Genomic DNA, 16,306 nt, shown 5'->3' with positions numbered 1-16,306 from the left:
CATTGCTGGTTGAGCGAGACTCCAGGGGAACAAAGTCACGACAACACAAAGAAAGTTCTTGCTTCTAACTCTTTTGGCCTCTTTCTTTCTTTCTCTCCCTTTTGCCATTCTACACAATGGAACACACGAGGGCCAATTTGGATTTCAGTGGCTAAAACCATTACCCAGGCGAGCATAGCTAAATTTGGATTCGTGCTTGCCGGGAAAAAATCAATAGTCTTCAAGGTGGGTGGGTTGTTTAGCCCACTTTTGCATTCAGATTAGTTGAATGAGAAAAGTTCAATTGCTTCATGGCGTTTCATTAGAACTTATGGGCAAGCGACATGACATTTATGATGGATGACAAACATGGGGGTTCAGGGCTCACATTGGACGGATTTGATAGGTTTTCTGACACGTGCTGACCTCCATTTGCTCACGTAAAATAATATTTGTTGACTTGAATAAAGTTTGCCAATATGACCAAGTTTTAAGTTTGCATTTCAAAGGAAACTTGGTCATCCTTGTGACCTTTTCGCTAGCTGCCACTTTTCCAGGTGAATGGCCTCAAAACCGTGAATTTATTTTCCTTATTGTTTGCCCCCCCCCCCTTCCTCTTTTTATGCAGATTAAGAAAAGATCTTACCTTTCAAAGGGCCGTTCAAATAGTCCACAAACATCTTTGGCCTTTCTCCGGCTCTGAGGGGATCATATTCACCGTCAGAGTCTGACATTGTGTTTATGTTTCCAGCCTCGACTGGCCCAAGGGCGGAAAAGGCCGCCAGCAATGCCACAAAGTGGCTAAGAACGATTTTCACTTCCATGGTTCAATGGGCTAGAGAGGAACCGTGCGTTTTCGCCTTTTCTGCTTTTGTTGCCATTCGTGTTGTTCCAAATCGATGGTGTCCGGAAGTGGGCACAAAAATCACTGAAAGCCACAATTTCCCAAACGTTCCCAGAAGTTCAGGATGACAAGCAGACAGTCTTGGTGTGGTTCGTTTTTCGTCTTCTTCGACCACGAGAAGCTTGAGGCACTTTTCATGTTCTGATTCGGCACCCAGCCTCAACAATACGTACAAGCACTTGACGTCAGGGTCCAAGTTTCAAATTGAATACGGCCACAATCTCGTCCTTCTCGTCTTTAGGCTCTTTCTTCAATGGTGGTAGTGTAGGCCGTTTGTGACATCGTCGAAGCTGGCTGGAGGGGAAAGATGAACCCTAATGCTATTCAATCTTACTCAGGGTTGTTGTAGGAGGAGGTGGTGGATGCACTCCTCATCCAGTGCTCGTCCAGTCCAAGTGGGGATACCCTGTGGGTGGTCAAAAAATATAGTCAAGGATCCCCGGAGTTCGTCAGATGAACGCAGCACGAGATATTTCCAGGCCGGGGAGCACACTGGAAATGATGAAAATGGCTTGGAAGGGGGATCAAGTCATTCATTTAGAGAATGTGCTTCGGCTCCTGGACGAGGCCAGTATCCTCGACTGACTCCCTCGAGTATCACCTCCTAGTCCGAGGAAATGAGCACAGAGCCAAGCCCGATCTTCGGGGAAGGACTCTTGGTGTTCCAATAAGGTTTTTTTGTCTCAAGTTCCGCAATAAGACCGTCTCATTCACTCTTGGCAAATGAAACCAAGCGTGCCGCGATCCACTTTGGGGTGGGTGGATCAGGGTGAGTTTGTGACAGTGACTGTTGCCTGACGTTGTTGTCTGGAGGTGACGGGTGGATGAAGTAAGATGGATTTGCTTCAGCCGTGTTGTAACGTCGTCAATTTTGGACCTTGCTCCTTTGGAACCCCTCTTTTTCAGTCTCAGACAGCAGCCGAGGAGCCTCTTACCAAGTTCCAGCTTTTTTTCCCTCTTGCCTCAGAGGTTATGTCTACCGACCGGGGTTCTGGTTGTCTGTTGAAGTTTTAGTGTAAGCTGGTTGTGTTCTTTCATTTCGTCGAGTGCAGTGAAAGAACATGAACTCGGTCCATCTTGTCCACGTACTATTTTGTGCATAGGAGAAGGAGGAGGAGGAGGAGAAGAAAGAGAAGGAGGAGCCGGAGGAGGAGAAGGAAGATGAGAAGGAAGCTGAGGGTAATCTGCTATCCTCTGTCTTTCTTCGATTTTGTTCCAAACGTCGGTGTTCCGGGATTCTCCTTGACTTTTTTAACAAAAATCTGCAGCATAAGAAAAGAGAGAAGACCAAATCAGATAAAGTGAGCTTGAAGAGCACATGGAACGAAAGAAATGTCTCTCAGGGAAATAGGAAATATTCCGGGAACAGCAAAAAGCGCCCAAATGTGAAGGGCAAAAACTTAAGTTCTTGGAAGACAGGGGAAGATCTTTTGACTTGACCTGGTCGACAATTTTCCACCTATTATTTCCTGCTCGATAGTACATCAGACACACTTTGGAAATCATGGCACGTTTCTCCATCTTTAGATTTTGGGTCTAAATAAATGACTTGGTGCACATTGCACAAGAGGCTCTGAAAAAAATTGCGTTTGTCAGGTTGTGGCCTGGAGGAAATATAAAAAAACGAATACGGGGGCAATTTTGGGCACATTCAAAGTAGCTCACAGGAGCTATTTGATTTGTTCAATGAAGCGTTTTATTTCCCCAAGAGCACCCGCTTCATTTCCCTTCAAGAAGACGCCAGCGTCACGAACCATTTGTATAGTAAAGCGGTGCGGAGAACCAGAAATGTGTTGGTACTTTTTTTTTGCTCTATTCATCCTTCGTATTCCGTCTGGCGGGCTCGTCTGAATCTTGATTGGAGATTGAGATGTCGAAAACCCATTTGGTTTGGCCCTCACTCTCCCGTACGTCCTCGTAAAGACTGAGTAAAGGTTTCTGACCAAATTGGTTCGTTTCATAATAGTGGAACGTTGACTCATACTCCTTCTGGACCAATGGAGAGCTAGCTGAAGATCCATCCACCAACCCAAGTGGAGACTCATAATAATTCAAATCACGATCCCTTGTCAAAGGAAACTGACGGAAGGTAAAAATCCTCGGCTTTGGAATGCGTTGGTGTTCTTTATTCTTCACATCAGACTACAAATAAATTCACTCCGACCTGCACCGCTACAATGTAAAAAATGCTATTCTAAAAGAATACTTTAAACCAATAAAGGATTTTGTCACGTTTCATTACTGTTTTTTTAAGTTGGTGCTTTCAAGAACAACTTGAGATACAATGTTTGCTTTTTTCCAGTGGTGGCCACTATTTTGGTACATTGCAATTTCGATTCGGTCCCGGCCATTTTGGCTCAATTCTAAGTAGATGGTCCTTCCCTCGTCCCTTGCCCCCCCCTTTCCACGAGGGAAATGAGGAAAAGGTCTCCTTTTTATCTTTTTGTGGTCGTGTGACTGTTTTTGGAATTGGGACCCTGGATGATGGCAAGGGTCGTTTAATCCGATTATCGTTATTGGTATAGAGAGCCACAAAGATCTTTGGTCTCTTCTTCTACGTGCTCGCTCTCAGCAAACCATCAGATCTGCTTTTTTATTCCACTTTCAAATTCAAACTCCATCTCATGAAAAATTGCCAGAGGTACGTTGGGCCATAGAAGACTTCTAGTTAATAGAGTGCCTTTCCTAAAGACGCTAAATGCAAAGTTTGCTCAGGTTAAGTAGTCAGTGTCTGGTCTCTACATGTACGCACTACTGTACGTAAGTACACACATAAAGTGACAAAGTAAGAGGGGTCCGTACACATTTTAATGAAGGTAGTATTCCATTGGCGCCCATTCTGTCATTTCCCAGTCGGGCAATTTTTGACTTATCTCGCGTAGAAGTCATCTTGCTTTCCTTGTCCACGGGCACTGAAGGAGTTGTTCCACAAAAAAGACTGGCCAAATCCTGAAGCTCGGTGCATAAAGATAAGACCCAAAAAGCCCTCAGGCAACTCGAATGTAAGTCACGCAGAACTGCATCGTCCAAAATCAGATCAATTTTCATTCAAGATTAAAGTCGGTCATATTTGTATATTCTATGATTTAAATTGGTATTCTCTACCATGCACGAACAAACACATCAATACAAAGAATACTGAGGTCCTTTCCAAGGGCATCGTATTGAATACCTTTTTACTTGGGAACCTTCCTTCTTTGTCATGTGGCTGATATATTTTTGTGAATGGGGTCAGGTCATTTTTCATCCACCGTGGATTGTGGTGACGGTGGCAGCGGTCGAAGGCTCACAACTACTTTGGTTGCCAGATACCCCCAAGCCTTGTTGGGTTCCCTCTGAATGCATAGGCAGTATGTATGTGGTACTAGATACGAGGAAGATCGACGAATCTCAAAGTGTCTTTGTCTTTATGGATTCGTTCACGGCCAAGATGGACCCTTTTCTTCGATCCGTCTGATGGGTCCATAATGGACCGCCATGGATCACACAAGCTCTGTCCCTAAGTCTTAGGCGAGGCCTTCTTGGACATTGGTCCACCACAAGTCCACAACCCACCACCTCGCCGCTGTTGTGAGAGTTGGGAATAAAAGGCTCTATGAAACCCTACAAATATAGCGGCACACGTTTTTGCTTCACATGATAAATGGACTGGTTAAGGGTCTTGAGAGACATCTTTACTTTGCTGCTCTTATAACGCATGTTAAACAGGGAATAAGTGAAGTTGGAGGGGAACTTCTGTACTTAAGGCTGGTTCGCTCGTGCTCAATATGAATCGCAAACCCATGGGAAATCAGGTTGGTGGTAGTGTGGTGAGAACCGATCAAAGTGCTAAAGATCCCAAAGATAACTGGAACGCCTTTATTGTGCAATATGCAATGAATACCATCTGGGAGAATCAAAGATGATCGCGAGTGCAGACAATACGAAACATGTGACTCAATTTCTATATATTGTCCGAAAAGAAAGAAACTCGGACCAGACTGAGAGGATTACGAAGTTAACTATCTAACAGAGCGTGAGTCATCTTTAATCCAGCCGTACGTACAATCATGATCTCTCGTTCTCTCTACCTAACCACCCAGCCCAATTTATTGAATACCCTGAGTGAATAGCATAATCTCTGTGTCAACAGATCATGTCCGAGACGATGAAGCACGCTCTTTGCTTTCACTGAAAACCATCAAAGATGATGATCTATGGTGAATCATGTGGTGATCCACTCACCATATCAGCGTGCATTTCATACAGGGGTACATATTTTTATTTATAGCAACATTCTAGCACACTTTTCCTCGCCTGCACAGGCCCCAGAACTAAGAGAGAGTATCTAGAGAGAGAAAGGACAAAATATAGATTGTATTGTGCGATATGTCACATCTACCATTAATCCAAAGAGTACTACAGTATGTCGTTTATAGTAAAGCTTGTACACATGTCCCTTGTAAATCATTCTGGTGGGACATCCTGAGAGATCTTGACTCTACCACAAAACCCACTCCATGTTCCCAGCCAGTTCGCCAATTCCTCTCCACCCATTCACCATCCGCTCCCCCCCCCCCCCTCTTTACTGCTTACTTCAGCCAACGAGCCACAGAACATGACACAAACCAACAAACACGTTTTGCAGATAGATTAAAAACCAAAGAAATAAATCTCTTTTCAGTTCTGTCTGCAGTGACTTTTGTGTGCAGGAGCATTGTCCGGGGATCTTAGTTGTCCCACTTCTTCTCCTCTCTTTCTCTTGCTCCTCCATTCTCGCCTTCTTTCTTTTTCTTCAAACTCTTTGGAAAACCAGATCGAAAGAACGCTAGAGTCAGAGCCAAAAATGGGGAAGTCCATGGATCCATGGAACACAGTTGGAACACGATCCAATCAGTTTGAAGGATCCACTTAAATTTGTAATGCAGATTTATGGGATAATACCAAAGGTTGGCTTTCCCCTCAAGTCCATGCTACCTTGAGCCAGCTTATGCACCTTTCCAACAGACTTTTTTGTATAATTTATGTTGAGATGGAGTCATTCCAACACTGGCTGATTTGTACGAGGCAAGTGTACCTATCTTGTGGCGTAGATTCGTCCAAAAGTGGACGATTATGTATGACCGCGACGCTCTTTTATTCTGTCATTCTTTCTTATCTCCATGAGAGGAATGAAAATGGATCCTTGAAGATGTTGTTGGAGGTCTATTGACATTCCTCTTCTTCGTAGATGTTTCTTTCAATATTTTCTTTGACATGTGTCCAGCATATTCGAGTCATCAGAGCAGAGAAGAAAGAATAGCAGTACTCTATGCCAATATTGGATATCCATTAAAGCTCACATTGTGACTGCTCTTGGTCTCCATCGAAGCGAGGCACTCACCGATCCCAAGACCACCACCACCACCACCACCAACACTACCAACACCACCCTCCTTCCTTCTTTCTTTCTCTCGCACGTACGAGTACACACATCCATCCGTCCATCCATCCATACTGAACATCGTACATGCTGGTACGGAGAGTGAGAGCGTTTGCGTCCCTGGTTCCACTTGATCCCTTCTCAAGCTCGATCAAGCTCTTACTCTGAAAAAGAAAAGGCTTCTTCTGGCTCTGCATTGAATTTGTCCCTCCTTTGGTTTTCCTTCGGACATGAGGCCACCTTCTACGTACTGCGTCCTATGTACTACGTACGTTTAGCCCCACTCGGGCCTCGACTCGCTTCGAGTCGTTTCCCAATGAAAAGATGAGTTCATACTCAAACGAGTTGTACGGACGTGCACGTACATCTATTGCCAAGTCAGGTCAGTGAATGGGAGGCACATGTGTGGCTCAGAGCTCCAGACTCGAGAAATCGGTCAACATCCCCACCAACACGCACACTCGCATCCCGAGGAGTGGATTTTCCACTCTGATCAATCAGGTCAGTCAGGCTTCTTTTTTTCAGCTTTGAAGGTGCGCCATGCACCAAAAAAATGAATCTCCTTGAGATGGCCGTGTAGTCAACTCAGTAGGTCGAATTGCTTATTGGATACCGTTGGAGAGATATAATAGATTTTCCATCCCTAATCACTTAATGTTTCGGAGGTGTAATTGAATTATGATCGGGGCTAGTTTTTTTTTGGTAGTGAAGGACTCGTTCATGTATTTGAGGGAAGCGATGAAAGACAGAAGGCGGGAGCGGGGATGAATATATGAATTCGGCCAGATGATGATGGATTGGGAACTTCAACAACTGTGGGCTCCTATACTCTTCATCATCCATTCAAAGAGTAGGGGAGTAATCATATTTGCTATTCATTGTCCTGCTCAATATCAAGACTCTGCCCTTTTACGATACGCAGGTTTTCCTTGCTTCCTTGCTTATCAAGGTTTATTCCTTCATAGTGAACGTGAAAATACTGACTTTTCATCACATTTTTCATCCCAAGTTTTAACATGATATAAATAAACAAGAACCCACTTTACACTTGGGCAAGTTCGAAGCAAATTGAAAGTTTAACTATTGGAATTTTGAAAACAATGCCAATGTTGTGCTCGTGCATAAACCGTTTCATCTTTTCTCGACGTTTCCTTATTTGGAGTAAGACCTGACATTTGTTGAACTGTCTTGAAATCAAATGGACAATATCTGAACTCACAATATGCGTAAGTTTCACTCTTGATTTGGATTGAACAAGAAAGAACATGACAGGACCAACCTCGGATTAGCCTCCATTGGGATGAAAGTTTCATTGTTGATCTTCTGAATCCACTTTTTGATCCGATCGGCCCCAAAAATCAAACTGATGAAGTAGAAGCAGAAAAAAGGAAACTTTGGAAATTTCCCGAGGGATTCCAATGGCAGCAAAAAAGAAGCATTGCCAACTCTTCAACTCGGGATCAGATCGATTTTTTTCGCCGACGGATTAGAATGATGACAAGACCTCCTGTCACGACATGTTTCTACCTACTCTCTGACAGTAGGATATGAGAATACTTTCTTCGTAAAGCTATTATCATCTAGTAGCATATACAATTAGGACCTTTTTCGTTGAATAATACTGTTGCAACAAACTTGAGAGAAGTTTTTTGAAAATATATATGACAGCCAATTACTGGGAGTAAACTTCAGAGTTGATGACTCGCGTTTCAAAAATCAAACTCGAGAGGTCCCTCATCGTCATACATTAGCAAATTATTTACAATGCGCCACTTTATCAGGAAATGCTAGCCAGATGACAAGACTCACGTCAAAAAAATCCTTATCAATCTTGCGATGACATGATAAAAATCCAAAAATCAATATATCAAGAACAGGGAACAGCCGCTCAACCAGCCAACTTAGCAGGCAAACGAACGAGGAACATGTTTTGAGTTGAGGATCCCAAAAGCAAAGCCAGCGGTTCGAGCTCCGAACGTAATACATGGTGGAATGGAAAAAGGGCTTCATTTTTCATTAGCTCTACAACACTTGAAAAGTTTTCCTCCTGCCAGAAGATGAAGGATAATGACGGCAAAGTAGGGAGAAAGCTAGCAACGTGTACCTCTAATAGGACCCCCCTCGTGTCTTGCAATCCTTTCAGCAGAATTTTCACCAAAACCTAAACCTCCAGATCCCCTCAGCAACCGAAAGATGTTCAGTGGAGGTCGTTTGGACTCTCATTGGCAAAATGGATGCATGGCAGACGAGTTCATAAACTCGCCCATTTGATGGTTTTTGGGCAAGTAGACCACACAATATTTGCCAAAGACATGTCCTAGTGTCACCTGATCTTGACTCGGCTTACTTATACCTGCAGGTCCAAAAGAAGAGGCTGATAACATGTTTCCTTTTGTGGTGAAACTGATTTGATTTGGCAAACCTGCCGGAATAAGCTTGTTCCAGGTTCAATGGTGATGAAAGGTGAAAAGGATACTACTACTGCTACCTTCGAAAATGGAGAAGAACTTCCAGCTTATATGGCCCTTGACACAGAAATCCACTCTTGGATTATATCCGATTTACTCCTGAACGTAAAGGCCACCACTGACGCCAAGCTAGTTCCCGAGAAAACGTATCTGGATCCCCAAGACCCAGTGGGAGTAGTGGCCAATACAAACAACAAGGGCACACTGATCCGTTGTGAGGTGTAGGGCAACTGTTTAGTGAGCTCGCGATAATCCTTAGATAAATCAAAGGGGAGTGCATCCTCGAGGTCTATCAATGTACGTACGTAGAAGTACTTACAGTACTTGGCTGTTTGCCTGTCGGAGGAATCAGAGAGAGCCTTTTCCCCATGTCTTTCGAAGTCCATGTCATTTCATATCATCGAGAGGGATCGAAGGCCCTTGGGAGGAATTATTTAAGATAATACCATTGGAGTACTTAATCGTTATTGATAATTGTCCTTGAACAAAGACTGCATATTATAGAGCGAATCCAGTGCAGACCTAAAAATTGGCAAAGTTTAGAGCCCTTGGTTTATTTTCTGGATTGACGTTTCTGTTTGGGATTGGGTAGAGTAGATGGATTTCCTTTCAAAGGATGAGAAGGGAAACCCACACAAGACTCGAGCAGGATCTCATTGGTGAGGAAATTCGCCCAGATGGAGGGGAGTAGAGATAGCTCTATCCAGTGACACAACCAATATTCTCAACATGCAAAAGGCGGAACAACGGAGACCTGCACTCGATCACGAAAAGCAGTCTGGCTCATTTCCACATGGCCTCTGGAAAATATCCATACATTGGCATGAATCCAAAGTGGACCCAGAGAACATGCTCCCCTCATAGTCCGAGGAGCGTTCTATGTTGGATCCGCTTTTCATTACAGTTTTGCATCTTCATTGTTTACGTCTCTCATGGTTGATGACCTTCTTCTTCTCAAAGGGGAGTGGTAGGCATTGAGGCGTGTCTTGCTTTCCGTTTCGGAAATGGATCACTTCACAGTTGCTCCCTTAAGTGACGGAACGTAGACAAAGAGCCACCATGCAGAGATCAGGGTTCCCAAATTGAAACAATATATGCACCATCAATTTTGCTCCAATATGAAAACCGAGGGCTTGCAAAAGTATTTCGAGGTCTCAGCTTTACATATAAGCTTTAAAGAGGGCTTTTACAGAATAACATGCATGTGCTGTTTGGCAAGCCTGCGCGACAGGACTGGAAACAAATGTGTGACTGGGAGTCGCCCTAATTGATCTTCTCCAATCAACCATGCGTCCCTCATCGCCATCCCTATCTTTTCTTCCAACTCGGTTGAAAAAGCGATCCCAATCTCTCCCACAAGTCCATTCCACTACTCGTACACAAGGAAAGAAGTGGCAGCATTGCTCTGTGTGCCTTTGGACTGCATGAACATCCAATGGTGGTTGGTAAGCAGTAGTCTTACAATCGACAGTTCGAGCCAAGAACTCCCCGTGAGTGACTCAGGTCCTTTGGGATCAGCATGTCTATCGATGAGGAGAGATCCACCAACACTTTGGTTCAACTTCTTCCGACTCATCTATTCCGTAAAAACCATTAGACTCAGACACATATACTCATGTTGTGGTGCGGTGCCACTACGTAAGTACTGTAGTATACTGTACATACATAGACCAACTAGTCCTGACTTGTACTTACCTAAGGAAACAGTGAGCGAAGGATCGGAATATTACTCAAGATTTATACGCTGGACGGAAAGGGAAAGCCGTGGTAGAAGCTCATTAGATTGCGCATTTTGATAATGAGCGAAAGACTATACAACGTTGAGGCCATTAATTTGGAACCATTCATCCTTATCTCTCACTCTGTCGTGTTAAGATAACCCACTCTCCTCATCTCTAAATGAAGCCGTGCACATGAAGATACTGTCCTTTGGTAAAATACGGCCTCCTTTACTCGCCCTCTGAATTGCCGTATATACTGTATATTGTACTCAGTTGCACAATCCACTATTTCATGGGCTTGAATGTGTATGACCAGTATATGAAAGTGTCGGCAGGCACATCACCTCCAAAGCCTCGTCGGCCCTATTTGTCAAGTACGGGTCTATGCTACTCGACTACTACATACGTATATACTCTGTGTATAGACTCAAGCAAAGGCGAGGACTTGGCCTCTCTCGAACTTGGGTATAAGACAACAATAGCGAGGCTAGGACCATAAATAATGGTTAAAACACGAAAGAAGGGATCCTCGAGACTGGCTAGCAATCCCAGGCACTAAAAGACGAAATGAGGGACAATGTCTCACATCCCTGGTGCATTAGCTCACTACTTGGACCCTAGTCAGACCCCGTCGACAGAGGCAGACACTTTTATTAGAGGCTCTATTCTGCTTTCAAATTTCAGCTCCACTCGGATTTGACCAATTTTCTTGGGGAAAAAAAGACAACAAATAAGGAATTGCACTAAGTCAACAACAGGAGGGAGAAGAACATCATCATCATCAACAACAACAACAGCCACCACTATTACAACAACGGCAACCGAAAAATGCACACAAGGCAAATGCTACAAGCTAAGATAGACCACTTTCAAAAGAAGTTTCAAGACACGAGGTAATTGATCGGGATGGTGCAAACCAAACACAAAATAAGACACCATCAGTCTTCATTTCACAAGACAGAGGCCCCAACCAACTCTCAGCTCAGAGAGTCCGTTAGTGGAGAGTCGAAAAGTTACGAGTCAGGGCCAACCAAAGAACTAAAACAAGAAGAACAACAACAACCAGGAAAGGCGGGCCAACTTCGAATTTGGGTGAGGAAGGAACGAAGTTGGTCCCATTTCCCCCTCGAACCCTTTCGTGACTAATATGATAACCTGGTCGAAAATGCACCATAACGATCTTCTCCCTGAGTTCCGAGGTCTGAAAGTACTTTCCAAGGGATCTGGGTGGGTAAATTTCGATGCTGATATGATACATATTCTCCTTAAGATCTTCAGATAGATGCTGTACGTGATGAAAAAAGGGAGAGAACTGGGACCATCATATTTCCTTGTCATGATCATTACTCCATCATGGAAATGCTTCGTCTGCTTTGCTTCTCCGTTCGTTCAGGCGGTCGGCTCCCTTTTTACTGATTTTTCTTTGGACCAAAATTAATGATAGCCAACGTTTTGTTCACGAATTGATTGGCCCCAAGTGGAGCCTGTTTTGATCGCGAAGTGAACAAAGGCGTTAATGTATCAAGCTATGAAAACATTCTCATTACAAATGATCGCATTCCAAAACAACACACGCACTTCGAGGCTTCACCAACTAAAGAAAGATACGTATTTCCAATCTTATACGAAACACGTCCCTCCGTCATTGCTGCTCTTTGGAAACGTGGCTCTTGATGATTCACCCGCAAAGGGTGACTGAGTGAGTTGCAAGAGTCCCCAAGATCAGTAAAGATGACGCAAACTGTTATAAATTACTTGCTGATATCTCCCGAAAGCCAACCCCAGACGCAACCAACCCCCGTCCCCCTAAAAGCTAGCTAGCCCCATTAAAAGCCAAAAGGAGATAGTGACAGCAAAACACCCATCCTTCGAGATCATCTACAGATCATTACTATCATATCTTGGAGATGAGCTCTCTGCTCATTCCATTTCAAAGTTCCTAGGGGCTAGAGGGAAATATGGTTCCATCGTAACAATCCAAGCTGGCACGAGTGCGTTTAATCGAAAAGTCGCCAGCCTCGTGATTGGAATTGAGGCTGTCTAAGACTATCATTTTATTTCAGGTTTAGGATTGGTGTCGTTAGACCTTCAGTATTTGAGGGATCAATACCAAAAGAAAGGGGGGGGATCAAAATATGAGGAAAAGGGGCTCGGTAGGCAACCATGATCAGAATTTCCATCATCAACATCGCTGTTGTTGTTATCGTCGTCATAATCATCATCATGAAAAAAAACGACTCGTTGGAAATGATGGTAAGCAATCAACCCTTTGGTCCAAGTCTGAGAATTGCTGACTGACGATGACTCATCGCTAATAGTCATGTTATTGATGCCCCGATGAATTCATTTCATTCGAACGGCTACTCACTCGGTTCTCACAGCCAGGAACTACATGTACGTCGTTTTCGTACTTCCTCAATAGTATATTAATAGTTCACCGTGCTCGGCTAACGAGACTTTTCACCAGTGTTTTTCAATGTTCGACAGAAAAAGAAACTTTGTGAAATTACCCCTTGACTTATTGACCATGTCAAAGCGAATGAGCGGAAGGATCCTGACACGAGTCGGGGAGGGTAGGCAATCAACTCGGTGGCCCATTCTCATGCTGAATCAAATTGGGGAGAGAGAGATCTCTGTTTTGTTGTCATTGCTCGCTTGAGGGTCAGGGGATGGAATGACTGCTCTGGTGAAACCCATTCACCCCTCAACATCGAGTTTGGGAAGCAATTCACTGGAGAATTTCTCTGATGAATCTCAATCCAATTCCCCTTCGAAACAAAGACGAATGAGCCTCTCCTCACATACAATACAATTTCCATGGACCCTTAGCCAAAAAAACGGCAGACACAATCCAAAAGTCTATGTCTGTTCAACTCAAAGGCATCGTAAAATGGACGGTAGAGAGATCATCAAAAGCCAATCCCAGTTTTTTCCCTTCGGGGGATAAAGCGTTGATTACGCGAGCCTTCACTTATACGTCGGATACTAAGCAAGAGGGATCATATATTGTGTGCCAATCCGGATATGAGGCGACTGGAAAGAGGAAGAAGGGGGGGGGGGGTTAGTGTATCTCAAACCAAGTCGCAGGCAATTGTGGTGCTCATGAGACGAAATTTCGGCTCAAACATGGGCTGCATGGCAATATCAAGCTGAAAGTGGAGAGGATCAAGCTTTTGTATTCTATGGTCTGACTCTCTGAGACGAGAAAGGCCAGGGCAAGAAGAACGAGCAAGAGAAGTAGAAAGAGGAGGAGGGCAAAGTAAGAGGTAAAGTTTATGGGGCGGAAAAAAATAACCCGAGTGTTCCTTGATGTTCCATGACTGCCCCAAGATCTTTTCTTCTCATTTTACCACTACCACTAACCCACCCTTGGGATGGTCTATTGAGCCATTCCAAATTAAAGGCTAACTTCTTCATGATCTCGAAGGGACCCGCCACGTGATGCAGAGCACTTGTGAGCGAGAATAATGTCCTCCCTCCAGACGAAGTGGGCTACTGACCAGGCAGGTCCTTCCTTGGCTCCACGATCCACATGTGCGTCAACACAGTAAGTGAGACGACAATTTACGTAAAAGCCCTGTCTCTCACAGCTTTAATTGCAATGTTGCGGCAAATTTGTGTCCCCAATTTAGCGGAAACAAACGGCGAAACAAATCACAACAGCTGCTAAAATGCGAATGACCGCTGGAGTGAGGCCCGACAGTGATGTAGACAAAACCACACTACATGGAGTAGAGTCGACAAGAGTGGGCCACGAAGGCAATTCGAGCCTTTGGAAGCCCTCTGGCAATTATATCACATAGTTTGCTGGTCCGACCAACCGTAAAATTAGTCTGTCAGCTTTCATGTTCAATGGGAAAGAAGGCCGGACGACTACGAAGTAGTCGAAGGAGTAGTAGTAGGCATGGGAAGCAACTAACTTTGCACCATCCTCAGGTCTGGGTCCTGGTTTGGCAGGAGAACATGTGGTTTAATGTACTATTTCGCGTTTTCTCATGGGTCAGCGCCATCAGCGCGATCGTTTTGGACGCACTCAATGGTTGTTTCATCCAATTAAATGAATTCATTACAAGAAGTAATGTATGCACTAAGATTTGGTCGGTACTTAATTAATGTAGCATATGAAGCTACTTCAGGTACCTTTTAACGTTGATAACTTAAATGCAATCCAAAATATGCTTGACGGGAAAATCGTTCAATGAATAGTGAAAAATTCAAACTAACTCAGTGGTTGATCATCCGAACAATATTTTCCGATTAAACGAAGTTTTAGTTGCACAGATCAGTTCCAAAAACATTTTGCCCGATTTTACAGCAATACAATAATCATAAACTATTGAAGTGTGATTCTTGATAAGAAAAACACTTCCTACAAATTTGATGGTGCATGTTTTGACCAATTTCAAAGTACAGATTGGCCAGGAAAAATGCTCCACGACATTCGAGTAAATTCGAGTAATGCTTAAAAGAAGATGGTTTGTTCCAGCCAAGTGGAATTGCAACATCTGACGTTATGTTTGTTTGAAGTGTGCTCACAGCATCAAACTTTTCAAGGAAATGTTTCTTCAAATCAAGACATCTTTTCTGATGTGACCCAATTTTTGTCCAAGATGTCATTCTGTTCCAACTTCTTCTTTTGACTTGGCAAAAAGAGCTGATGTTTTCGACAAGAACGGCCAATTGGTAACGAAGAAAGTGGAAATAACTTTAGTCAAAATTACTGTGTCTGTTTTATCTATGGTATTGCTTTCAGTTCAAAGTTTCAAGTATAATCAAATGGCTTACCTTGATGAAGAGAAATCCACACCAAAGTGTTTGTAGTTACGGAAATGGTACGAAAAACACTCAAACAAAATATGTCTGCTTGAATAAGGCAGAGTTGTTGGTCAGGATTAGCACTCCAAATCTCAAGTCTCGTTTTTGACGGAATCCAATGTCGTCGTCTTGCTTTCACGTCTGAGCACGTGAATAAACTGGAACTGTGTCCAACAACATCTCGAGCAAACTCCGAATGGAACGACCCGTGGCGAAGGAAGAGGCCACATCCAACGAGGAACAGAAGAGAGGAGAAGACGAATGCGCATTGGAGAAGGAACAACTCGGGTTAGAGCGAAAAAGCGAGAGTGACTACACAGGGAAGGCGAGACAGAAGAAGAAGGGAAGGAAGGATCCAACCAACGAAGGGGGGGGGGGCATGGAGGCATGGAGGGAACAACGAAAGGAGCCAAGATCGAAGGGACGGCGAGTGGTGGTGGTGGGTGCCCCTCGTGCCCCTCAAGACCAAAAGACCAAAGGACTCGCCCTCATTTCAAGGGCAGACATCACGATGGACTTCAGGTTTTTACACAAGTGACGAACCTAAATTGGTAGATGACACACTTTGTTCTCGTCTACCAAGGAGATTGGAATGGACCAAGACGGGGCACGGCTAAAGCAACAACTCTTTGCCCATCTTTTGTTTATAGTGAGAAATAAATGATCAACTCGTATACCATAATGAAATATGCTTGTATATTTTGGATGATATGAATAGGGCTTATAATTTGTTATTAAAGATGGAGACTTCCGTGCATTCGAATACCTATTGGGACTAGGAAACGATACGTCACTTGTGGTTGGTTGACCAGTGGAAAAAAAGGCAAAGCAAGAAATTTAATTGGTGCGGACATTACCATTTTCAAGGCCAAAGTTTGGGATATTCGAGTCAATTAATTTGTCCAAAAACAGTTATTATGATGTGTCATTTCGATAGCAAAATGTGAATCAATCACTTTACGAAACCTTTTCTTATCATACTCTGTGTCAGAGCATAAACTCCAATTTTGCAGTATAC

The 16,306-nt window shown here is 43.7% G+C and overlaps 1 protein-coding gene across 1 annotated transcript in view; it reads right to left on the bottom strand.

Annotated features, from left to right (window-relative positions):
* The window catches only part of LOC131879434 (semaphorin-1A-like), a 59,640-nt gene extending 44,231 nt beyond the window's left edge, over positions 1–15,409 (bottom strand). Inside the window, exons 1-2 of the mRNA XM_059225762.1 lie at positions 15,259–15,409; positions 626–2,145 (exon numbers count right to left, since the gene is read on the bottom strand). Of these exons, the coding sequence (XP_059081745.1) occupies positions 626–803 (178 nt within the window). The 5' untranslated portion in view covers positions 804–2,145; positions 15,259–15,409. The remainder of the gene's footprint in view (positions 1–625; positions 2,146–15,258) is intronic.
* Positions 15,410–16,306: the final 897 nt, after the last annotated feature.

Source organism: Tigriopus californicus, chromosome 4, assembly GCF_007210705.1.
Source record: "Tigriopus californicus strain San Diego chromosome 4, Tcal_SD_v2.1, whole genome shotgun sequence".
NCBI lineage: Eukaryota > Metazoa > Arthropoda > Copepoda > Harpacticoida > Harpacticidae > Tigriopus > Tigriopus californicus.
The sequence above is the reverse complement of the archived record's forward strand: the minus strand, read 5'-3'. Positions and strand labels throughout refer to the sequence as shown.